Source organism: Scyliorhinus canicula, chromosome 4 (assembly GCF_902713615.1).
Source record: "Scyliorhinus canicula chromosome 4, sScyCan1.1, whole genome shotgun sequence".
Lineage (NCBI taxonomy): Eukaryota > Metazoa > Chordata > Chondrichthyes > Carcharhiniformes > Scyliorhinidae > Scyliorhinus > Scyliorhinus canicula.
Window position 1 is genome coordinate 16,814,182 of NC_052149.1, and position 26,049 is coordinate 16,840,230.

General features: G+C 50.8%; 1 protein-coding gene across 1 annotated transcript in view; it reads right to left on the reverse strand.

Moving 5' to 3' along the window:
• LOC119964381 overlaps positions 1-26,049 on the reverse strand; it is a 283,807-nt gene that overhangs the window by 219,788 nt on the left and 37,970 nt on the right. The window contains exon 2 of the mRNA XM_038793775.1: positions 9,095-9,219. Within this exon, the coding sequence (XP_038649703.1) occupies positions 9,095-9,219 (125 nt within the window). The remainder of the gene's footprint in view (positions 1-9,094; positions 9,220-26,049) is intronic.

Consider the following 26,049-nt stretch of genomic DNA (forward strand, 5'->3'; position numbering starts at 1 on the left):
TAACTTCCCTGCTTTTTCTCATGGGTTCTTTTACATTTGATGGGACCTTGGTTTAGGGGGTCATCCAAAAGGTACGGTGCCTCCGACAGTGCAGCACTCCCTTAGTAGTGTCCGCCTAGACTTCCGAGCCCAGGTTTTGGAGCGGGCAGCTGGAATCCTTATGTTCAGAGAATGTGGGCGCCGCTGCGCCAACATTTATTGCCCATCCCTAATTACCCTTGACCTGAGCGTATTTCAGAGGTTCATTTATGAGTCAACCACATTGCTGTGGATCTGGAGTCACGTGTAGGCCAGACCAGGTAAGGGTGGCAGATTTCCTTCCCTAAAGGACATTAGTGAACGTGATGGTTCTTTACAACAATCACCAATGGTTTCATGGCCGTCATTTGACGTTTGATTCCAGATTTACTTTTTCTTGACTTCAAACACCATCATCTGCTGTGGTGGGATTTGAACCCAGGCCCCCACAGCATGACCCTGGGTCTCTGGATTACTAGTCCCGTGACAATAGCACTCCGCCACTCGTTTTGCCCAGCGTTTCTGATGCAAAGCTACGCCACAGCCCAGAATTGAACTGAATTTATGTATTCCACTTGTCGGCGTTGCCATTGAAGTTATTGCTGTAATCAATACAGGGTGCTTCTGCAAATCTGCCTATTTGCCAAATTGGGCCGATGTGTATCAATGTACTGCACCGCACAACCCAGAAGCCAGCCACTATATTCTAGTCAACAGGCACGCACATGACCAAATACAGATGGTTTGTAATTAGACATTTATAATAATCATTGCAGCTTTTAAACATAAACTTGCTGAAATAATTCTCGGCTGCAAAGGGTGTGAAATCTGTGGCGTAATCCCAGGCTTTTCAATGGCAGTGGAAAGCCAAGAGCTCACCTAAATACTGCATGCATTCATCACATTGACACTTGCTTTGTTTTTAACACAATGAACTGAAATAAGGTAAATCACAGAGCACAAATTCAATGCTGCTGATTACCCACCATCAATGGGAAAGATGGTATAGCAGAAAGCATAGAATCATTGAATCCGAGAATTCCTGCAGTGCAGGAGGAGGCCATTCAGCCCATTGAGTCTGTACCAACCCTCCAAAAGAGCATCCTACCTAGGCCCACTCCCCCGCAAACCCATCGCCCCACCTAACCTTTGGACACTAAGAGGCAATTTAGCCTGGCCAATCCACCTAACGTGCACATCTCTGGGAGGAAACCGGAGTACCCGCAGGAAACCCACGCAGACACGGGGAGAACATGCCACCTCCACACAGACAGTGACCCACGGTCGGAATCAAGCCCGGGTCCCTGGCGCCGGGAGGCAGCAGTGCTAACCACTGTCCGCAGCTGAGAAGGGTTTTCTCAGGGTGTGCAAAATGATGGGCTGAGGAAAATTCTCGCATTAACGTCAAGGCCTGAATTTATTGGATGGCAGGGTTTTGCTTACTGTCATCCGAAAAGTCAGTGCGGAACATTCCTGCCGACTCCAGAGTGTCCCGCAGTCGTCTTGCGATCAAATAAACGTCAATTGGCTGCAGGTGGGACTTCCGCCAGAGTCCAGCTTTGGACAGCTGATGGCCAATCTGATTGGTGGACAGCCCACCAGTCCCTGCAGTGCTGCAGTGGACAGGAAATAAAATGCAGGGGGACATCCGAGCCAGCAGAGATCCTGGTAAGTTCAAGGGTCTCTGGGGAAAGTGGTAGGGGGGTGTCAGGCTTGCAGTGCCAAGGTGCCACCCTGCCCAGAGAGCAAACACCTGGTGGTCTCCAATCCCCTGGGAGACCCCCATGAGTACCATTCCTTCTGTCCCCCATTTCCTGGGACCAGTACTGAACGACCTCGCATGAGATTTCGAAGGCTAAGGGATCAGATCCCACGCCTTAATTAGATTGTGGGCGTGCATATTAGAGTAAGACTAGCTGTCTCACTCTAATATGCAAAAAGTGATCCGGCCACATTGGGTGTGATTCACATCGCGATGTCTCCCGAGATCGCATTAGATCTCGCGAGGTGTGGCGAGTCGGGTAGATCCCAGAAGAGAGATGCCCTGGCATGTACCGGCCACGCCGCGCTGCCTTTTGGGCATATTGCAGCTAGTAGTTAGCGCCCCAAATATCTCCTGGCAGTATTTCAAAGGAGAGCAGAGGGGTTCACCCGATGGCCAATATTTAACCCTGGCAACATTATCTGGCCATTATTGTTGTTTGTGGGAACTTGCTGTGAAAACTTGACTGCCATGTTCACTCCATTGCAAAAGTGACGACACTTCAAAAGTACATAATTGGCTGTGTATCCCGACGTTCTGAAAGATGTTATGGGTTAGGGTGTAGAGAACCCCAAAGTGTATCATGGAGTTCACCTGACCCACAACTATTAATAGATTGTGGTATGGGGAGCACACGGCCCACTCTACAGGTGTGGTACAGCAGACATGGAAAAGTATTTTTGAAAGCAAAACAATGTTTATTCTGTGAACTCCAGTTAACCTTTTTAAAACATACAGTGAATATCTTAGCAACCATTAATTCAAATACAACCCCCAAAGAAAACAACACTAAGTAATGCTTAATATCTTCCCAAACAACATCCAGAAGACAAAAGAAACACCTTTTAACAGAAGCATATTAGGTTTACATTGTGAGAACATTTATAACTCTGAATTCACCAAATGATCAAGAGATAGTCTTTTGACGGCAGAGAGAACAGCAGTACACCTGCTTGGTCTGGCTTCAGCTCCAACACTGAAAAGGAAACTAAAACACACCCTGCAGCAAACAGCCTAAAACAAAAGTAAAAAGCTGACAGGCAGCCCAACTCTACCCACTCTCTGACATCACTGCAGTAGTAAACACCCATTACTTAAAGGTACTCTCACTGCAGATATTTGTATAAACACCCATTTCTTAAAGGTACTCTCACATAACAAAGTCACTAAATAAATGCGGGTCTTTCTGTCTTTACACATACAGGGGCAGGGAGGTTATGATGGAGCTGTATGAAATGCTGGTTTAGACCACAGTTGGAGTACTGTGTGCAGTTCTGGTCACCACACCATAGGAAGGAATTGTTTGGACTGGAGAGGGTGCAAAGGAGATTCACCAGGATGCTGCCTGGGTTGGATGTTTGAGTTATGAAGAGAGGCTGGTTAGGCTGGGGTTGTATTCCTTGAAACAGAGAAGCCTGAGGCGGCACCTGATTGAGGTGTATAAAATTATGAGGGTCAGAGATAGGCTAGATGGGGTCAATGACCAGGTAGGATAGATTTAAGGTTAAGGGGCAGGAGGTTTAGAGGGGATGCAAGGAAAAACCTTTTCACCCAGAGGGTGGTGGGAATCTGGGACTCTGCCTGAAAGGCCGGTCATGGCGGGAACCCTCACAACATTTAAGAAATATTTAGATAAGCACCTGAAATGTCATAGCACACAAGGTTACAGAGCAAGTGCTGGAAAATGCACTGTGGTTAGCACTCCTGCTTCACGGCGCCAGGGACCCAGGTTCGATTCCCGACTTGAGTCACCGTCTGTGCGGAGTCCGCGTGTCTGCGTGGGTTTCCTCTGGGTGCTCCGGTTTCCTCCCACAAGTCCCGAAAGACGTGCTGTTAGGTGAATTGGACATTCTGAATTCTCCCTGAATGTATCTGAACAGGCGACGGAGTTTGGCGACTTGGGAATTTTCACAGTAACTTCATTGCAATGCAAGCCTACTTGTGACACCAATAAAGATCATTATTAAATGGGATTGTCATGGATAGGTGCTTGATGGCTGACACAGACACGGTGGGCCGAATGGCCTCTTTCTGTGCTGCAAAACTCTATGACTCTTTTTTTTTTTTATAAATTTAGTGTACCCAATCATTTTTCCAATTAAGGGGCAATTTAGAGTGGCCAATCCACCTAGCTTGCACATTTTTGGGTTGTGGGGGCGAAACCCACGCAAACACGGGGAGAATGTGCAAACTCCACACGGACAGTGACCCAGAGCCGGGATCGAACCTGGGACCTCAGCGCCGTGAGGCCGCAGTGCTAACCCACTGCACCACCGTGCTGCCCTAAAACTCTATGACTCTTAAGAAATATTTGTAATGATTCACATTACATGGAAACTAAGTGACTATTACATGGGTAAATATAACAGTCACCTTGAGCACAGCAGATCCCACAAATATCAATGTGACGGATGCCCAATTAATATTTTTTTCATTGTGGTGGTGTTGGTTGAGTGAACCAAGGCCGCTGGGAGAATCTGTTGCTATTCTTTAAACGGTGCCGTGGATTATCAAGGTCAAAATTAACGACAAAAAATAGATCCGCAAAACCTTTGTTTGCCGTCACATCCAAAGCCCTACCTCAGGCTTGCATGGTCAGCCTTCTTCGTCTGTTCAAATGCAGGAGCGGGCGATCTCTCTCAAGCTCGCTCACTAGCAATTGGCACAAATCACAGGAATAACCCATTCAAAAAAAACATGTTTTCCGAAAGAAAACCGGCGAGAATTGTCTCACTGAGTCACAGGAAAGGAACCTCAGCAAAAGAAGCTTTGGAATCGCCTTCTCCAGCGGAAAGATGTGAATGGGGGACGTCATTTAACCCGGCCTTGTTTAATCATCCAAAACAACCTCCAGTACCCTCAGCGTGTTCGCCAGCAGCCAACGTCTCCGGTGTCTGCTGCCTGCAATGTACAGTCGCAGACCTTAATTAAGGCCCTCAATGATATCAGCTGACTGGTACTGAAAAGTCTCGGAACAATCAAGCGCTGTAAAAGAATAGAGCTCCATGTATAAAAGGAGTTAGGATTTATTGTTCGGGGAGTTTGGACGTGACTTTACAGTGCTGTGAAAATTGCAATGGGCCTGCATCTGTGACTGTGGCAGGTTTTGCAGCCAATTGCTCAACACGTTTCCCCTTCTGTCCACTATTTTGTTTAAAGTGGGTTCGCACTATTTCTATTATAGGTTAAGATGCAGGAATGTCTCCGGGATGTGTTAGGCATTCATCCGCTAATATTGGCATCAATATCCCACTATCCAGTATTTGGTTCGAGGTGCTGCGGGTTACGGCACTCGAGGTGCACATCCAGACACCTTTTAAATGGGTCGAGGGTCTCTGCCTCTTCCACCCTTTCAGGCAGTGAGTCACAGACCCCCATAACCCTCCGGCTGAATTCTTTTATCATCATCTCCCCTCTGATCTTTCGACCTATCCCTTTAAACCTGTGCCCCCTAGTCACTGACCTCACTGTTAATTTAAATCGGCCTTTCCAATCCATTCTATTCAGGCTCCTTACAAATTTTGTACATCTCAATCAAATCTCCCCTCAGTCTTCTCTGTTCCAAGGAGAACAAACACAGCCTATCTTATTTCTCCTCAGAGCTGCATTTCCCCAATCCTGGAAACATCCTGGTAAACCTCCTCTCTGGCGCAATTACATCCTTTCTGTAATAAAGTGACCAGAACTGCATACAGTACTCAAGTTGTGGCCTAACCAACGTTTCATATAGTTCCAGTATAACCTCCCTGTTCTTGTATTCTTTGTGTCGACTGATAAATGATAGGATTTCACAATCCATCTTAACCACATTATCAGGTAATAGAGTAAATGTTGGCCAGGTCAGCTGGAAAACTTTTTCACTCTTCTTTGAATCATTCCCCGGAGAAGTTTTACTGTGCCTATAAATAACTCGTACATCTCATTGAAAAGACATGCAGCGGGAATTTCCAGTCCTTCCCGCCAGTGGGATTTCTGATCCTGCTGAAGGTGACTCCCCGACCCCCCCACCCCCACCCCCGCACAGGGCGGGATGGTGAAGCCACGCAAAACGCCGCAGAGTTCTGCAGGACCAGAACGATCCTGCCGGTGACCAATGGGCGAGCTGCCTTCGGATCTAGAAAACACGCCATGGGGGAGGGGTGGAAAATCCTGCCCATCACCCCTGACAATGCAGCACCCAGCTTGGCACAGAAATGGCAGCATAGATCAGTCATTTTCAAACTCAGGGTCGCGACCTGTGGGTGGGTTGCGGGCAGTTGTCGGCAGGGTTGCGGAGCGATCGGTTGTGGTGTTCCCGATCGCGGGAAGAGGTGCCCAACGGATACGACTGGCTTTTAAAAATGCTGGATGCGACCGGCAAGAATGTCGGCCGTCCCGCACAGGCGTGTCCCCTCAGCCGGTTGTAGCAGTGCGCAGGCCCGGAGTCCAGTGGACAGGCTGCCAGCCCCGTACGTCAGCGCGCTGTGCCCGGAGCAGATTTTCTTTTTTAATCGATGTAGTCTTCCCGCAAGAAGGGGCGGCAGAGAGCAGGTCACGTGAAAATGAAATGAAAATCGCCTATTGTCACAAGTAGGCTTCAAATGAAGTTACTGTGAAAAGCCCCTAGTCGCCACATTCCGGCGCCTGTTCGGGGAGGCTGGTACGGGAATTGAACCCGCGCTGCTGGCCTCCCTTGGTTTGCTTTCAAAGCCAGCGATTTAGCCCTGTGCGAAACAGCCCCAGTACCCAGCACATTGATGTCAAGTACCCTGGATGCAAAATTACTGAGGAGACTTTCCTCTGCTTTGTAACTGACATCAAGCAAGCAACAGGACTGTGTGAAGAACTGGAGAGGGATCTTTTTGGACTAAAGAAGAGGGGGCCAGGGATACAAATAGACCCGGATCTCACAATTGAATCTGCTGGAGAGAGCTTCGCAGGAGAGTTCCTGACAGGGCAAAGCAGTGCTGGTGTGAGCTCCAGGGCCTCTGATGAACAACCCATACAGAAATTTAACATTGAATGATAAAGCAAGTGAGATCATAAGGACCAAGCAGGCTCACCTGTCGCATTAAAGGTAAGCAAAAATGTTGGGTCGCGAAGCTAGGGTGGCATGGGTCGCGAAGGTCGGCCGGTGTGGGTCCCAATGTTTGGCTGGTGTGGGTCCCAAAGGTCGGCCGGCGTGGGTCCCAAAGGTCGGCCGGGGTGGGTCCCACAGGTCGGCCGGCTTGGGTCCCAAATGTCGGCCGGCGTGGATCCCAAAGGTCGGTCAGCGTGGGTCCCAAAGGTCGGCCGGCGTGGATCGCAAAGGTCGGTCAGCGTGGGTCCCAAAGGTCGGCTGGCGTGGGTCCCAAAGGTTGGCCGGGGTGGCTCCCACAGGTCGGCCGGCTTGGGTCCCAAATGTCGGCCGGCGTGGATCCCAAATGTCGGCCGGCGTGGATCCCAAAGGTCGGCCGGCGTGGGTCCCAAAGGTCGGCCGGCGTGGGTCCCAAAGGTTGGCTAGCGTGGGTCCCAAATGTCGGCTGGCGTGGGTCCCAAAGGTCGGCCGGCGTGGATCCCAAAGGTCGGCCGGCGTGGATCCCAAAGGTCGGCCGGCGTGGGTCCCAAAGGTCGGCCGGTGTGGATCCCAAAGGTCGGCCGGTGTGGATCCCAAAGGTCGGCCGGTGTGGATCCCAAAGGTCGGCCGGCGTGGATCCCAAAGGTCAGCCGGCGTGGGTCCCAAAGTCGGCCGGCGTGGGTCCCAAAGGTCGGTTGGCGTGGGTCCCAAAGGTCGGCCGGCGTGGGTCCCAAAGGTCGGCCGGCGTGGGTCCCAAAGGTCGGCTGGCGTGGATCCCAAAGGTCGGCCGGCGTGGGTCCCAAAGGTCGGCCGGCGTGGGTCCCAAAGGTCGGTTGGCGTGGGTCCCAAAGGTCGGCCGGCGTGGGTCCCAAAGGTCGGCCGGCGTGGGTCCCAAAGGTCGGCTGGCGTGGATCCCAAAGGTCGGCCGGCGTGGGTCCCAAAGGTCGGCCGATTGGTAAAAATGGTTCCCCGGAAAAACATTTGAAAAACACTGGCATAGACGATGTCATCGGATGGGATTTGAACCCATAACCTTCTACCTTAGAGGTATTAGTACTACCCACTGAAACAAAGGGACTAATTCGGTAGCTAAACCAACATTGAATATGAAAACAATAAATGCTGGAAACACTCAGCAGGTCAGGCAGCATTCTGGAGCAAAACAGTTAATATTTCAAGTCAAAAAGACTGTTCATCATTCTTCAGTTCCGTTGTAGGCTCACCTTAATCTGAAATGTTAACTTGGGTTTCTATCTTCATAGATCGTGCCTGACCCGATACAACAACGACTCACATTTCTACCCAGCCATTCATGTAGTAAGAGACCTCTAGCTGCTTGACAGGAACACTATCAAACTAAACAGAGTCACGCAAGGAGGAGACATTAGGAAAGGTGACTGAAAGCTTGATCAGAGGGATAGGTTTTAAGGAGAATCTTAAAGGGGGAAAGACGGCTAAAGGGAGCGAATGGTAAAGAGAAAGAAGTCCAGACCTTAGCGAATAAGCAGCTGAATGCACCAACATCAATGGCAGAACTATGAAAATTGGGGGCGGAAATTGGTCAGATATAGTGTCATAATATACACCAGTATATCATGGTGCAGACACACACTGATGGACACACACAAGGACCAATCAACATGTACAAACACTGCAGCCAATCACCAGTTAGAATACACACACTATAAAGGCAGAGGGCACCACGGTTCCCACTCATTCTGGGTGCTGCCTCTCAGTGTAACAAGAACTCATCCAGCCCAGCACAGACTCACACCACGTGCTGAGAGAATCAACTGGTTCGGACAAGGCTTAGGTCTCCAGTTTAAGTTAGCATCACTTAGACCCACAGTCATTGTGTGTTAGTTAGTTAGAAGTTAGTTAATAAAATTGAGTTGAACCTTCATCAGTGTTGGAAGTGTCTGTTCATCTCTCAAGCCTACACTAGCCAACACTTCATAGAGGAGTGCGGAGCTCTCAGAAATCTGTAAAGAGGCCCAGAAGGGTCTAATGCACAAAGTGAGATTTGCCATTGAAACACACAAAAATACGTTGCAGCTTGAAAACATAGAATGGTGAATGGGCTCCTACGTCCATGTCAGTGAATGCTGCTGCAAGATCCCAAGTAACTGGAAGGCAAGGCCTTTCTAGTTCATTTTTGAAACCGTGGTCTTCAGGAGGGTGGGGATTTTGCATTGTCGGAATCCCCAATGCATTTCAAGGCTTTGTTTTGGTCACCTGATCAATAGCTGCCTGTGCGCCATCATTGGCAGTTTTATTACCTTCTGTATCCAGGTCAGCAAACACTTGTGATGAGCAACCAAACTCTTGCAGTCGCAATACTGTAACAAGGAATCACGGTCTGTCACCTCCAATTCTCGACAGATGAAGCATTCGGGAGCATCATCTAGAATTCAAGAAAGAAATTACATTAAAAACGAGATAAAATTAGAGAGCATCACAAATAATTGCAATCAAACTAGCTGAATAACTGGGTATTTATACCTGAGTTTTGCCAACTCTGAACACATCTATATTGCATGTATACTGCATAGCAATTGTGTGGATGATCAGTGCAACATCACATTTATCATACATATGTCATACATGTATATCACATGATTAATTGGATGGGTGTCCTCCAAATAATGTTATAAATTTTTTTTTTTTAAAGTAATTTTTATTGAAAAGATTTTTTACATGAAAATATTTACCCCAACTAACCATAGGCTATTACAAAATATTCCCTCTTAACAAATATCCCCCCCCCGCCCGACCCCCCGCGCGCGCTGTCCCTCCCCCCCCCCCCCCCCCAAAAACAAACAAAGCAACAATCAACATCAAACATGAACTGCGAACAAATTTGCCCGCATTACAACCTTAAATAACCCACCACACCCGTTGTTGCCACCCCCCCCCCCCCCCCCCCCCCCCGGGTTGCTGCTGCTGCGACCTCTGCACCCTATCTTTGAGCCAAAAAGTCGAGGAAAGGCTGCCACCGCCTGAAGAACCCTTGTACCGACCCTCTCAGGGCGAATTTGACCCTTTCCAACTGAATAAAGCTTGCCATGTCATTAATCCAAGTTTCCACGCTTGGAGGCCTCGCGTCCTTCCACTGTATCAGTATCCTTCTTCGCGCAACTAGGGACGCAAAGGCCAGTACTCCGGCCTCTCTCGCCTCCTGTACCCCCCGGCTCCACCCCAACCCCAAAGATCGCTAGTCCCCATCCTGGTTTGACCCTGGATCCCACCACCCTCGACACCGTCCTTGCCACCCCCTTCCAGAACTCCTCCAGTGCCGGACATGCCCAAAACATATGGACATGGTTCGCTGGACTTCCCGAACACCTGACACATCTGTCCTCACCCCCAAAGAACCGACTCATCCTTGTCCCCGTCATATGGGCTCTATGTAGCACCTTAAATTGAATGAGGCTAAGCCTCGCACACGAGGAGGAAGAATTAACCCTCTCCAGGGCATCAGCCCATGTCCCATCCTCTATCTGCTCTCCCAGCTCCCCCTCCCACTTGGCTTTCAGCTCCTCTACTGATGCCTCCTCCGCCTCCTGCATTACTTTGTATATGTCCGATATCCTCCCCCCTCCGACCCAGACCCCCGAGAGCACCCTATCGCTCGCCCCCCTGCTGGGGAGCAAGGGAAACCCTTCCACCTGGCGTCTAGCAAATGCCTTCACCTGCAAATGTCTAAACACGTTTCCCGGGGGGAGCCCGAATTTCTCCTCCAGCTCTCTCAGGCTCGCAAACCTCCCATCTACAAACAGATCCTTCAGCTGCCTGATGCCCACCCTGTGCCAGCTCTGAAATCCCCCGGCCATGTTCCCCGGGATGAATCTATGGTTCCCTCTTAACGGTGCCTCCATCAGACCTCCCACTTCCCCCCTGTGTCGCCTCCACTGCCCCCAGATCTTGAGGGTGGCCGCCACCACCGGGCTCGTGGTGTACCTCGTGGGAGGGAGCGGCCATGGCGCCGTTACTAGGGCCCCCAGGCTTATGTTGCCACAGGACGCCCTCTCCATTCGTTTCCAAGCTGCCCCCTCCCCTTCCATCATCTACTTGCGCACCATCGATACATTAGCCGCCCAGTAATACCCCGAAAGGTTGGGTAATGCCAGCCCTCCACTCTCCCTACTCCGCTCCAAGAAGACCCTCCTCACCCTTGGGGTGCCGTGCGCCCACACGTAGCTCATGATGCTGCTCGTCACCTTTTTGAAGAAGGCCCTAGGGAGGAAGATGGGCAAGCACTGAAATAAAAACAAAAACCTCGGGAGGACCGTCATTTTAACGGACTGCACTCTGCCCGCCAGCGACAGCGGCACCATGTCCCACCTTTTAAATTCCTCCTCCATCTGTTCCACCAGCCTGGAGAAGTTCAACTTGTGGAGAGTCCCCCAGTTCCTTGCCACCTGCACCCCTAAATATCTAAAACTCTTTCCTGCTCTCTTCAACGGGAGTCTCCCGATTCCCTCTTCCTGGTCCCCTGGGTGTATCACAAATACCTCACTCTTACCCAAGTTTAGCTTGTACCCCGAAAAGTCCCCGAATTCTGCTAGCAGTTCCATCACCTCCGACATTCCCCCTTCTGGGTCTGCCACGTATAGCAGCAGGTCGTCCGCGTATAGCGATACCCGGTGCTCCTCCCGGCCCCTTGTCAGCCCTCTCCACCCCCCTGAGCCCCTCAGTGCCATCGCCAACGGTTCAATTGCCAGTGCGAAGAGCAGGAGGGACAAGGGGCACCCCTGTCTGGTCCCCCGGTGGAGCCCAAAATACTCCGATCTCCTACCATTCGTCACTACACTTGCCGTCGGGGCCAAATAGAGCAGCTTCACCCATTTAATAAATCCCTCCCCAAATCCAAACCGTTCCAGCGTCTCCCACAGGTACTTCCACTCCACCCTATCAAATGCTTTCTCCGCGTCCAATGCCACCACTATCTCCGCCTCCCCCTCCACTGCCGGCATCATGATGACGTTTAGCAGTCTCCGCACGTTCGTATTAAGCTGCCGCCCTTTCACAAAACCCGTCTGGTCCTCGTGTATCACCCCTGGCACACAATCCTCTATCCTGGTAGCCAGGATCTTTGCCAGCAGCTTGGCGTCCACATTCAGGAGCGAGATAGGCCTATATGACCCACACTGCACGGGGTCCTTGTCCCGCTTCAAGAAATAATGTTATTAATTGATAATAGGCTGATGATCCCTGAACAGATAGAGACATGTCCCCTTTGCAGTGTGGATAATTCTCCTTGAAGGTTAGTTCGCTGTATTACGTCTTCTCTTTCTCGTACAGTTCCAAATAGATACAGCAATCTGTGCTCTGTTCTAAATCCAGTGATTGTCGGCAAGACAACACTCCAAAACTTGAAAGAAACAGGATCAGGGGTTTGTCAGCCCAACTGTTCATTCCCGAAAACCTGAAAGCACCGTCCTAATTGTGACTTGGGAATGTACCACCGTTCCTTCACTGTCGCTGGGTCGAAATCCTGGAACTCCTTCCCACAGCACTGAAGGTACACCTGAACCATGACGACTGGAGCAGTTCAAGGCGGCAGCTCACCACCACCTTCTTGTGGCCGAATGGCTACCTAAGATGGCATCCTGCATAGGATGCTGGGAAATTCAGCCAAGTACAGAACAAGTAAGGTACAGTTTAGATAAACATTGATGAGCAAGCTGCAGCCTAGAGATTGCAATACACAGGAAAAAGGAAATCTCCAGGCCATCCCAGGGACAATAGAATTATCCTGTCAATCATATTTGTTTACCAGACACAGCGGCACCTAAACTCCTTATTTGGAAGGGCCTACGTCCCCCTAACACTTGCAGGCATGGCCACTGAGTGCCCACCCCAAAATCAATGTGGCAGTCCCTGATTGGACTTGATTGATCGAGCCCTCATCACCTGATTGGCAATGACTCAGAGACCGCCAAAACGGGCACAAAATCCAAGCAGGTGAAAAGATGCTGCACCACCTTAGAATCCCTTTCTGCAGCAGCGCGCAACAGCAACAAAAACAACCGGTGATCTTCACCAGCCACCATGAGGAGCACCATCACGCCGCCGAACAGAAGGAAGACCAGAGCCAGAGTATCAGACCAGACCGAGGACCGAACATCGAGGACAACAGAAGTCGAAAACAGATAGAGGCCTTTATCTGTCTGGGTACTCGCTAGTCACTCTAAAGTTAAGTTAAGGTCTAGTATGAACTTTAGTATTCTGTGTGATTGATTAACTGTAACATTGTGTGAGTGTGAATAAACACTATTTGATTAAACAAAGTTGGCTCGCAGTCATTTGTCCACCGCACACAAGTTAAAGATACACTGTAGTAGTAACATTCTCAAGGACAATTAAAAATGGACAATAAATGTTGGCCTAGCCAGCGACACCCACAACCAGTGAATGAATGAAAACAATGCACCATGTGGTGGCACAGATATATGCTGAGCATGTGACTATCAACCAACCACTAATTTAGCTAGTTGTCTAAACTTGGTTGATTTCTGTGGATTGGACATTGCCCAATACAACAAGTCAAGAGATAGGAGTGTGCACACTCTGCTCCCCTCTACTGAGCACTGAGCGATCTCACCCTCACATCTTTAAAGGGAAGGGCAGATGTGGTGATTGCCCCTTGAAGGGCAACATCGTGGAGTACTGGTTACCTGGCCGGCGTGATCCATCGGGACTCAGAGTGGGGAACCACCTCAAGGGGAGCAGTTCTCCTCGGCAGAGGTGTTTGTGAGCTAGCTGCAAACAGTGGTTAGCACTGCTGCCTCGCAGCGCCAGGAACCCGGGTTCAATTCCAGCCTTGGGTCACTGTCTGTGCGGAGTCTGCACGTTCTCACAATGTCTGCGTGGGTTTCCCCCAGGTGCTCCGGTTTCCTCCCACAGTCCAAAGACATGCAGGTTAGGTGGATTGGCCATGCTAAATTGCCCTTTCCAAAAGATTCTTTTTTTTCCCCAATTAAGGAGCAATTTAGCATGGCCAATCCACCTATCCTGCACATCTTTGGGTTGTGGGGTGAAACCCAAGCAGACACGGAGAGAATGTGCAAACTCCACACGGACAGTAACCCAGGGCCGGGATTGAACCCGGGTCCTGAGCGCCGTAGGCAGCAGTGCTAACCACTGCGCAACCGTGCCGCCCTCGCTCTTTCCAAAAGATGTGCAGTTTAGGTGGGGTTATAAGGATAGGGCGGGGTAATTGGCCTAGGTAGGGTGCTCTTTCAGAGGGTCAGTGCAGACTCGATGGGCCAAATGGCTTCCTTCTGAACTGTAGAATGTCTATGGCTCTATGCTGCTCTGGAAGACTTGTTGCTAAATCCCTTGTTGTTCACAAATTAAGTCTGAAAGTGGATCACTACAGAAAAGAAAGCCAAAACATTCGCCAGAACTTTGTTGAGCTTTCATTGCTGTGGCCCTGGAGACGAGGTATTCCTGCGTTTCCTTGGATGACAGGAAAATTCCAGCCCATTGGCAGGCCTCTCGATGACAGAGAATGCAATAGCGGCGGAGCGTGGAGGCTCTCTGTGAGCTGTGTCACACAGATCCTCTTCCGACAGCTCTTGTAACTGTACTAACCTCTTAAAACTTAATTCTAACACCAATGCTATCTCTAACCTTTCTCTTTTATGTTCCCTTGCAGGTCTGAAGATCTCTTCACACATCTTCTCTACTGAGCAGTACTGCACCTCTGTGTGCTTCACCCGATGCCTAAGTCGATGTATTTACATTACGTATTTATGTATGCCTATGGTTTTTTTCATGTATGGAGTACTGACCTAGTCAGCACAAGAACTGGCCTATTGCTTGTCCTCCATTTCCAGTGAGTTCCTCCGGGACGCTCCCTTGAAATCTGCAACTTGCCTCTGGGATATATTCAAGGCCCGAAACAACATGGTCAAATTTCTTGCTGACATCCACCATCGAGTCTCTGCTGTGGCTCAGTGATAACACTCACATCTCAGCGTCAGAACGGCGAGGCTTCACGCCCACTCTGGTGACCAGAGCACAAATACCCAGGCTGACGTTCGAGTGCAACACCGAGGGAGTGCTGTACTGCTGGGGACACAATCCTTCAGCGAAATGAAAAGCTGTTGCCCTGTCTGCTGTCTCAGCTGGGTGTAAATGATCCCATACGGCACTCTTCATCGAAGTGCAGAAAAGTTATCTGCAGTGATGTGGTGAATGTATTCACCATAGTATAAGCTGTCTGTGTAGCACTGTGGCCCAATGGTAATGAGATCTCCCGACAGGTATTGTACTGTTACCTGGTGGACTCCGCCTCTGGCTCCGCCCCCCTCAGACGGTATATAGACCGGCCGCCTGGGGGCGGCGCTCATTTGTACAGCAGACACAGGCAGGCAAGTTCTTGGTTAATAAAGCCTAAGTTCACTCACTCTCATCGTCTTGCAGTGAATTAAATGGTACATCAAGTGAGATAACACCAATATTTTGAATTAAACAAATTATCTGGTCAAATTGACTAGAATTGGTGACAGCGACATTAACATTACCCTTGTAAAACTCATAGCAACTTCTAGACTTCATGCATGTGCAAATAAATGTGGAAATGCAGAAATCGTTGTCTGTGATACTACGCATCTGATGTACCATCAATTGTACGCGAGGCGAGTGATTTACCAAAGTCTGGCTTTAATTGACTACAACACAGCTCTGCGATCGTCTACAATGGAAAGGGACGATCGTCAGGCGTCTGACCATTTATACCTCGTTAATAGAGGCGTGGTTAACTCAGCCTCTCGGCCAATCGGTCGAGAGGCACATGACCGACCAGGGCCAATGGTAAGCCGACGTTCTGGACCAATGGCAGACGAGTATGCAGATCATATCACCACAGCATCTTCCAAAGGTATACGGTGAGCTCCCCCCAGATTACAATCAACTGGATGTCGGTGATGTGAAATTGGTCTTTTCTGCTATGGGTCTCACTGTAAGAACCTTTGAAAGCGTAATACCTTGTTGAATGAGGTGTGACTGCTAACCAAATTCATAATCAATGATCCCTCTAAATCTCTTCGGTGTTCACTTCATTCAATGCGTGACCTCTTTCTTGCTTTGTCGTGCGCATGTGGTACCTTAAAGGAAACAGTTTGTGTGGGGCGTACAGGGCAGTTTCAAGTCTGTTGTACACTAATAATTTTTATTAGTGTCACAAGTAGGCTTACATTAATACTGCAATGAAGTTACTGTGAAAATCCCCTAGTCGCCCCACTCGCGCTTTTTCGGGTACACCAAGGGAGAATTCAGAATGCCAAATTCACTTAACAAGCATGTCTTTCAGGACTCGTGGGAGGAAACCGGAGGAAACCCACATCTAGCATTTATTGCCCGCGCTGAATTGCCATCGAGAAGGTGGTGGTGAGCTTATTTCTTGAATCACGACAGTCCATGTGGTGTAGGTGCACCCACACTACTGTTAGGGAGGAGAGTTCCAGAATTTCAACCCAGTGACAGTGAAGAAACGGTGAAACATGTGAAGGTGAAAGAAGTAGAGGGTTGTGCTGCCAGGTTTAGACGAAGAAAGAGGTGAGGGGGCTGAAGTGGAGTGTAAAAGCTGGAATGCACTGGTTGGGCTGAACCATTGGGTTGCTCTATGGGTTTAGCACACTGGGCTAAATCGCTGGCTTTTAAAGCAGACCAAGGCAGGCCAGCAGCACGATTCAATTCCCGTACCAGCCTCCCCGAACAGGCGCCGGAATGTGGCGACTAGGGGCTTTTTACAGGAACTTCATTGAAGTCTACTCGTGACAATAAGCGATTTTCATTTCCATTTCATCCCGTATAATTGCTGGAGATTCTATTGACTGAGAAACAACAGTAAACTGACATTGGAAAAGGGGAAACCCTCATTCCCATTGTGGCCACAAAGTCACAACTGTCCTCATAATTCAACGAGCTCTTCGTTGGTTTTTTCGGGACGTCCCGAGGTGACGACAGGCAGTACGTGACTGCAAGTCTTTCTTTTTCATCTCTGGCCACGTGCGTGAGCTATCAAAGTGGCAAAACCTGAGCCCACGTAGTTGGGGGAAAGAGGGCAGGGGAAATGGGAAACCAAGTCAGCCAATGCCACTGCTGCTATGCCAAGAGGAAAGTCGCCAGCGTTAGATCAGGCATTTCGACATCTGAAAGAAAATAACTTTTATTTCCCTTCAGACAGTGAAATATCAGTTCCCCTAGTACTTGGGGAGAATAAAAACACATCACTCAAAGCCACTTCCCATTTATTAATAACGTGATTGCCACAGAATATGATTAATCTATCAGGATTGCACACTTTACAGGAATCCACATTTATATAAACAAAATATCACAGCAGTCAAGCAGGATAAGATACAGAATGTGATTGAGTGTAATTAAGGCTGCAAACCCAATCATCCAGGCAAATAGTTTTCGCTCAACAGAGAATTTTAATTTTAATAGAAGACCGACAGGAACAAACAAAATGGGAGTAGCCAAAAATGGCAGTGACATTCTAGCGTTTTGTTCATCCTCTGATTCACCCAGCAGGTGTTGCACTACATTATCTTATACATCACAAATGAGACATATATAAGCCCTATGGCCATTGGATTTTAGCCCAGTAAAAAACCCTTATAACTTCCATTTGAATAAGCAGATCAGATTTCTATTCAGCAGCCCAAATAACACTGAAAACCTATCTCTCCGGCCAAACGTTTTTGTCACCCTTCCCAACGTCTTTCCTTTTTAAGCTCGAAGTGTCCATTTTTTGATTAAGGGGCGAATTCTCCGTCTCCCCAATCGCATGTTTCTGTGCGGAGAGCCGTCGCCGACAGCGGGGTTCTCCGTTCATAGAACATAGAACATAGAGCAGTACAGCACAGAACAGGCCCTTCGGCCCTCGATGTTGTGCCGAGCAATGATCACCCTACTCAAACCCACATATCCACCCTATACCCGTAACCCAACAACCCCCCCTTAACCTTACTTTTTAGGACACTATGGGCAATTTAGCATGGCCAATCCACTTAACCCACACATCTTTGGACTGTGGGAGGAAACTGGAGCACCCGGAGGAAACCCACGCACACACGGGGAGGACGTGCAGACTCTGCACAGACAGTGACCCAGCCGGGAATCGAACCTGGGACCCTGGAGCCGTGAAGCATTTATGCTAACCACCATGCTACCGTTCCTGCCGCCCAACAATGAGATTTCCATTGTGGCCACTCCACCCCGCCGGGAAACCGGTGATGCGAGCGTGACGGAGAAACCGCCAGTGGAGAATTCACCCCTGTATCTTGGTGAGGTATCCTGGGTGGTTTATCGACATCTAAAGCGATTCTGTAAATGGAGACAAGTTTGTCACCAAACATCATTTGACAGAAACTTCCAAACCCGCAATTCTTTGCCACCCAGAAGGATAACAGCAGCAGATACATAGGAACGCCACCCTCTGGGAGTTCCCCTCCAGGTCACTCAGCATCCTGACTAAGAAATATCTCGCCGTTCCTTCACTGTCGCTGGGTCAAAATCCCGGAGCTCACTTCCTTTTTTTAAAAAACGTCTTTATCAAGGTTTTATACAAAACAAAGATGAAAGTGAACATACACAGAAACTATTTACACATCGGTTACAATTCACGTTTCTCAGCAAGTGTCTAGTTTTGACTTGGCATCCTGATCCCAACTCCTCCCTTTTTTTCCGATCCCCTTCCCCTTCTTGCTGTCTGGCGTGTCTTCTTTGTATGTTGGATCTTCCAAACCTGGACCTGTTTGGGTAGCGATGTATGCTGCTTTCTGCTCGGTATAGTTGGGTTCTGTACCTTTGTTACTGGCCTCCCACCTTCCCACCTGCTCCTCCCCACCTCCCCTCTCTCTTTTTGTTTGTATCTGTGTTTCTTCTTTGGGTCCCCCCCCCCCCCTCCCCCTCCCCTGGTCTATAGGCTGTGAGCAACAACACCAACAACCAGGCCCCCCCCACCTAGGAACAATGTTAGGGCCATACATAGTGTCAGCACACGTTCAGATAATTCAGCAATCAACACCACAGATTGACGGTGTTCGGACTCCCCAACCTGGGCCTGCGACACACTCTGGGACAAATCAGGCAGACCAGTAGTCACAGGCACAGTCCGGGGACAGCCAGTAGAATTTCTTTGGGACACAGGAGGGTCCCGCACCACTTTAAACTCCTCCACAATGTTCCAATGTGACAAATGGCCCATCACAGACACCGTCACCCTTAGTGGATTTACCAGACACGTACAGCAGAGATACATCACAGCCCCTATAGATATTCAGATAGGAAACATAAGCACCAGACACCCCGAGAACTTAACAAGGTCACCCCTTTAGCAGCCCCCACCGTTGCCACGAGACCATACTCAAGCAGGGAGTACAAGCAAAGTACTTCACAGCGCTGGACATCAGCAATGGCTTTTGGTCCATCCCGCTAGACAAGACCTCTCAGTATAAGTTCGCATTCATATTTCAAGTGCAGCAGTACACGTGGACATGCCTCCCGCAAGGCTTCCACAACTCCCCCTCCATTTTCCCCCGACAATTGGCCAACGGACATTCCAAATTTTTCCGACCCGAATGCCTTATACACTATGTGGACGACTTACTCCTACAGACGGACACAAAAGGAGGAGCATGTACAGCTCCTATCGGAATTACTTGGCCTCCTACAATTCATTGGATGCAAGGTCAACCCCAAAAAAGCCCAGATCTTAAAAGAAAAAGTTCTTTACTGAGGTACCATTATCACCCACAGGAAGAGAGATCAAACAGAAGTGAATCGAATCAATCGTTAAATTGCCCCTGCCCCATAATGTCACTGCACTCCGGTCATTCTTAGGATTAGTTGGATATTGAAGGAACTATAGCGATGGTTTTGTTACAAAAGCAGCCCCACTCTCAAAACTCCTTAAAATAAACGGCGCATGACTTCCGGTGGCGGCGATGTCCGAGTGAGCCGCACATTCGGTGGGCTCTCACTCCGGCGGGACTGAACAGCTGTTTCCCCGCGATAGCGGGACCACGGAGGCGGCAGAAAGGCTGCCGGGAACAGAAGAGGAGAGCGGGCTGCAGAAAATGAAAGTGTGGGAGGCCAGCAGGTGAGGAAGAAAGAGAGAGAGACGGAGGCAAGGAGGAAGCTGACCTGCAGGGTAAGATGGCGGACCCACGGACCTTCCTTCCTCCAGGACAAAGGGAAAAAAAAGTTTGGAGTTGCTGAGGAGGGACAGCTTGGACCCACTTCAGATGCCCAGGAGGGGGTAAAAATTTAAGGTGCTGGGCAAAGGAAAGCGGCAGCGAAGGCGCTGAGGAGCGGGCTGCGGCATATGGAACAGCGGGATTCCAGAAGGCAGAAGAAGAAGGAGAAAAAGGGACAGAGACAAGGACCTGAAGAAAATTACCTGGGACCTAAGATGGCGGACACACGGACCCCGGACTCAGCAATCCAGTTGGCGCTGGATAACATGCTCCAGGTAATGAAGTCCAGTTTTGAAGCGCTGAAGCGGGACAGCTTGGACCCAATCCAGAAAGCGGTGGATCAGCTGAACCAGAGGATGGACGCCCAGGATGTGAAAGTTAAGGAGCTGGGAGAGGCGGTGGAGGAGCAGGCGGATGCGCAAACGGTTGCAGCGGTAGAAGTGGACGGCCTGAAAGAGCGGCAGAGAAGACTGCTGGACAGAGTGGAGGAGCTGGAGAATAGAATCCGCAGGAACAATCTGAGGATGGTCGGCCTCCCGGAGGGGGCGGAGGGAGCTGATGCTGCAGCGTTTGTAGCAGACCTGCTGAAGCAGCTGATGGGAGCCGAAGCCTTTCCACGACCGTTGGAGCTGGAGGGGGCACACAGAGTGCAGGCAAGGCAGGGGCGGCCGGGCGGACCCCCCCGCCCGATGGTGATTAGGTTCCACAGGTTCGTGGACAAGGAGCGGGTGCTGCAGTGGGCAAAGAGCGCCAGGAGCAGCACGTGGAACAACAGTGTTCTCCGCATTTATCAGGATCTAAGCCAGGAGGTGGCTCGGCGGCGAGCAGCCTTTAAGAATGTCAAGGAGGTGCTGTTCAAGAAGCACGTGAAGTTTGGTCTGCTGTTCCCAGCCCGGTTATGGGTCACGCACCAGGGTCAACACCACTACTTCTCCGAGCCCGAAGAAGCGATGGATTTTGTGAGGGACCTGGGGCTGGTCCCGAAAGGAGGCCCCAAGGACGCGAGTTAGGGCCCGAGGATTTCTGTGGGAAGGAACGCCGAATGTGCCTGGACCGCTGCTCAACGGTTTGCTGGGCCAAAGGGGCCAAGCGGAGCATTTGAGACTCTTTCCTTTGTTCATGGACATTTATGTGCTTTTTCTCTTTTTTCTGTGGTTTCTTTCCCTTTTTATGGGGTTTTTTTTAAAATTTTTTTTTTATTTTATTTTTTCCTGTTTGGGCTTTTTGTGCAGCTCGTGGAAGACACTGGAACTGGCTTGCCCCAGTGGGTGGGGAGGAGGGCGGGGAAACAAGGGGAATGGGACAGGAAGGCGCCGGAGTGTTGAGTCACCGGGCTAGCAGATTGGCTAGTCAAGGAAGTCAGATGGGGGGGGAAGTAACAGCCAGTAGATGGAGGGGGTGGGGGTATCGGGGGATGGGGTTAGGGGAGGGGGGGGTTGTTCTGCTGACGGGAGAGGGACTTGAAATAGGCACTGGAAAGGAGGTCGAGGGTGGAGGCAGCCGAAGGGCGGGCCAGGAATGGCGCGACGCACGGGTCAGGGGCCGGCCCGAGAAAGGCTATGGCTGACCGGCGGGGTGGGGGGGGTGGGATGTGCCCCCCGACCAGGCTGATCACCTGGAACGTCAAGGGACTGAATGGGCCGGTTAAGAGGGCGCGGGTGTTCGCGCACTTGCGGGCCCTGAGGGCGGACGTAATTATGTTGCAGGAGACACATCTGAAAGTGTCAGACCAGACCAGGCTAAGGAAGGGCTGGATTAGCCAGGTCTTCCACTCGGACTTGGACTCGAAGTCCAGAGGGGTGGCAATCATGATCAACAAGCGCGTGCAATTTGAGGCAGAGGGCATATCTGCAGACAGGGGGGGCAGATACCTGATGGTACGGGGCAGGCTGGAGGGGAGAAGGGTGGTGCTGGTGAATATATATGCCCCGAACTGGGATGATGTGGACTTTATTAAAAGAGTGCTGGGGAAGATCCCGGACTTGGATTCTCGCAAGCTAATAATGGGAGGGGACTTTAACATGGTCCTTGACCCGACTTTGGATCGGTCGGGTCCCAGAACGGGTAGACTCTCAGCAATGGCAAGGGAGCTGAAAGGGTTTATGGGGCAAATGGGGGCAGTGGACCCCTGGAGAGAGGGACAGCCAACAGGAAGGGGCTACTCGTTTTACTCGCACGTCCATAAAGTATATTCCAGGATAGATTTCTTTGTAATAAGCAGGGACTGTATGGGGGAGGTAAAGAACACGGAATACTCAGCAATTACCATTTCAGACCATGCCCCACATTGGGTGGACCTGCAGTTCGGGGGAGCGAGTTATCAACGCCCGCAATGGAGGCTAGATGTGGGACTGCTGTCGGAGGAGGGGATCTGCGAGAGGCTTCGGAAATGTATAAAAAATTACCTGCAGGTGAATGACACTGGGGAGGTCTCAGCGGCGACCGTGTGGGAGGCGCTAAAGGCAGTAGTTCGGGGGGAGCTGATTTCAATTGGGGCCCACAAAGCCAAGGCAGACCGGGCAGAGATGGATAGATTGGTCAGGGAAATGGGCCGGATAGATGAAGAGCACGCGGAGTCCCCGGGGGAGGTTTTACTCAGGGAAAGGCGGAGGCTACAGGCGGAACTGGGGGCACTATCCACGAGCAGGGCCGTGGAACAGCTTAGGAAGGCGAGGGGAGTGGTGTACGAGTATGGGGAAAAGGCTAGCAGGCTGTTAGCGCAGCAACTCAGGAGGAGGGAGGCGGCCAGGGAAATAGGTAGAGTGAGGGACGAGGGGGGGCGCAAAGTGGAGGATCCGGCAGAATTGAATAGGGTATTCCGGGACTTCTATCGTAAGCTGTATACTTCGGAGCCGCCGGAAGAACAGGAGGGGATGAAAAGGTTTCTGGACGGGTTAACATTCCCAACAGTTGGGGGGGGGCAAGTGGAAGAGCTGGGCGCCCCGATTAGAGTAGAGGAGGTATTGGGGGGCCTAAAGGCCATGCAATCGGGGAAGTCCCCGGGGCCGGATGGATACCCAGTAGAGTTTTATAGGAAGTTCTCTGAGCTGGTGGGCCCGGTCTTGGCGAGGGTTTTCAATGAGGCAAGGGACAGAGGGACCCTGCCGCCGACAATGTCACAAGCCACCATATCTCTGATATTGAAGCGGGGTAAAGACCCGGAGGTGTGCGGGTCCTACAGGCCAATCTCCCTGATTAATGTAGACGCCAAGCTCCTGGCAAAGGTACTGGCGGGGAGAATGGAGGACTGTGTACCGGAGGTGATTGGGGAGGATCAAACTGGGTTCGTTAAAGGTCGGCAGCTGGCGGCCAATCTGAGGAGATTGCTCAACGTGATAATGATGCCCCCGGCGGGTAGAGATGTGGAGGTAGTGGTGGCAATGGACGCCGAGAAGGCCTTTGACCGGGTAGAGTGGGACTATCTATGGGAGGTGCTCGGACGGTTTGGGTTCGGGGAGGGATTGGTGGATTGGATCAAATTATTATATCAGGCCCCGAGGGCCAGCGTCAGGACTAACAGAGAAGTGTCGGAGTACTTTAGGTTGTACCGAGGGACCAGGCAGGGCTGCCCGCTCTCCCCGCTGCTGTTTGCGCTGGCCATAGAGCCGCTGGCGATGGCGCTGAGAGCCGCAGAGGGTTGGAAGGGGATGGTGAGGGGCGGGGTTGAACACAGGGTTTCTCTTTATGCAGACGACCTGCTCCTGTACGTGTCGGACCCAGTGGCCGGGATGGGAACTATACTGGGAATGCTGAGGGAGTTCGGCCAGTTCTCAGGATACAAATTAAATACGGTCAAGAGTGAAATGTTTGTGGTCCAGGCAAGGGGCCAGGAGAATAGATTGAGAGGGCTACCGTTTAGGCTGGTTGAGGAAAATTTCCGGTATTTGGGAATCCAGGTGGCACGAGACTGGGGCAGGCTGCATAAGTTAAATTTGGCCAGGGTGGTGGAGCAAATGAAGGGAGAGTTTCGGAGATGGGATGCACTCCCGCTGTCGCTGGCAGGGAGGGTGCAGACTGTAAAGATGACAATCCTCCCTCGATTTTTGTTTATTTTTCAGTGCCTCCCGATCTTTATCCCACAGTCCTTCTTCAAAAGAGTTAACGGGCTGATCATGAGCTTTGTCTGGGCGGGAAAGTCTCCGCGGGTAAAGAAGGCGATGTTGGAGAGGAACCGCAGCGAGGGAGGGCTGGCTTTGCCGAGTCTGGTCAATTATTACTGGGCGGCCAACATCGCTATGATAAGGAAGTGGATGGTGGGTACGGGGTCTATTTGGGAGCGGGTGGAGGCGGCTTCGTGCAGGGGCTCCAGTTTGGAAGCCCTGGTCACGGCTCCTCTACCGCTGCCGCCGGCCAAGTACACCACCAGCCCGGTAGTGGTGGCGACCCTGCGGATATGGGGCCAGTGGAGGAGGCATGTGGGGGAGATGGGGGCGTCTGTCTGGGCGCCAATCTGCGACAACCATCGGTTTGCCCCCGGCAGTATGGATGGGGGGTTCCGAGTATGGCGGCGAGCAGGGGCGGGAAGGGTGGGTGATATGTTCCTGGAAGGGAGCTTCGCGAGTTTGAGGAGCTTGGAGGAGAAATTTGGGGTGGTAAGGGGAAATGATTTTAGATACCTACAGTTGCGGGACTTTGTTCGTAGACAGGTCCCATCTTTCCCGCGCCTCCCGCCAATGGGGATCCTAGACAGAATAGTCTCTGGGAGGGATGAAGGGGAGGGTAGAGTCTCGGGTATTTATAAGGTGCTCATGAGGGAGGAAGGGTCCCAGACAGAGGAACTGAAACTTAAATGGGAGGAGGAGCTAGGCGGGGAAATGGAGGATGGGCTGTGGGCAGAGGCCCTGAGTAGGGTAAACTCGACCGCGACATGTGCTAGGCTCGGGCTGATCCAATTTAAGGTCGTTCACCGGGCCCATATGACGGTGGCTCGGATGAGCAAATTTTTCGGGATAGAGGACAAATGCGCTAGGTGTGCGGGAGGACCAGCGAACCATGTTCACATGTTTTGGGCATGCCCTGAGCTGAGGGGGTACTGGGAGGGATTTGCGGGGGTCATGTCCCAGGTGCTAAAAACAAGGGTGGTGATGAGCCCAGGGGTGGCAATTTTTGGGGTTTCGGAAGACCCGGGCGTCCAGGGGGAGAAAGAGGCCGATGTGCTGGCCTTTGCTTCCCTGATAGCCCGGCGACGAATACTATTGGCGTGGAGGGACTCAAAGCCCCCGAAGACGGAGTGGTGGCTAGCGGACATGTCGAGTTTCCTGGGGATGGAAAAAATCAAGTTCGCCTTGAGGGGTTCTGTGCAGGGGTTCACCCGGAGGTGGCAACCATTTATTGACTTCTTTGCGGGAGAGTGAGCGTCAGCAGGGGGGGGGGGGGGGGGGGGGGGGGGGGTTAGAGTAGAGTAGGAGGGAAAATATGGCGGGTAGTACCGATGGGAGGGGAGCGGGCTTGTGCAATATGTTACGGTGGAAGTATTGAAAGAACGTGGATGTTTGCACATTTTTGCCTTTTTTGCTTCCTTTCTGATGATGTCTGTAACTGTTTATAAAGCCAAAAACTACCTCAATAAAATTGTTTATTAAAAAAAAAAAAATAAACGGCGCATGCGAATGGCTTCCTCAGCACACAGACGCCATCGATGAATTAAAATGCACCCTAGGCACAGCCCCCGCTTTGCAATTTCCAGACCCGCACTCTCCCTATGCAATAGAAGGAGCAACAACCGACCGAACCCTATCAGCAGTACTCCTGCAGGAAAGACATGACCACTTAGGACCTGTAGCCTATGCCTCACCAAGTTTGGATCCCGTAGAGCAAGGATTTACAGCCTACGAACGGCACTTGCTTGCAGTCTTTTGGGCAGTACAGTATTTTGCATACATCACAGGCCTTAACCCAGGAATGATATTAACCGGGCATACCCCAACACGGCTATTGTTGAAATTAAAAATGAAATGAAAATCACTTATTGTCACAAGTCGGCTTCAAATGAAGTTACTGAGAAAAGCCCCTAATCG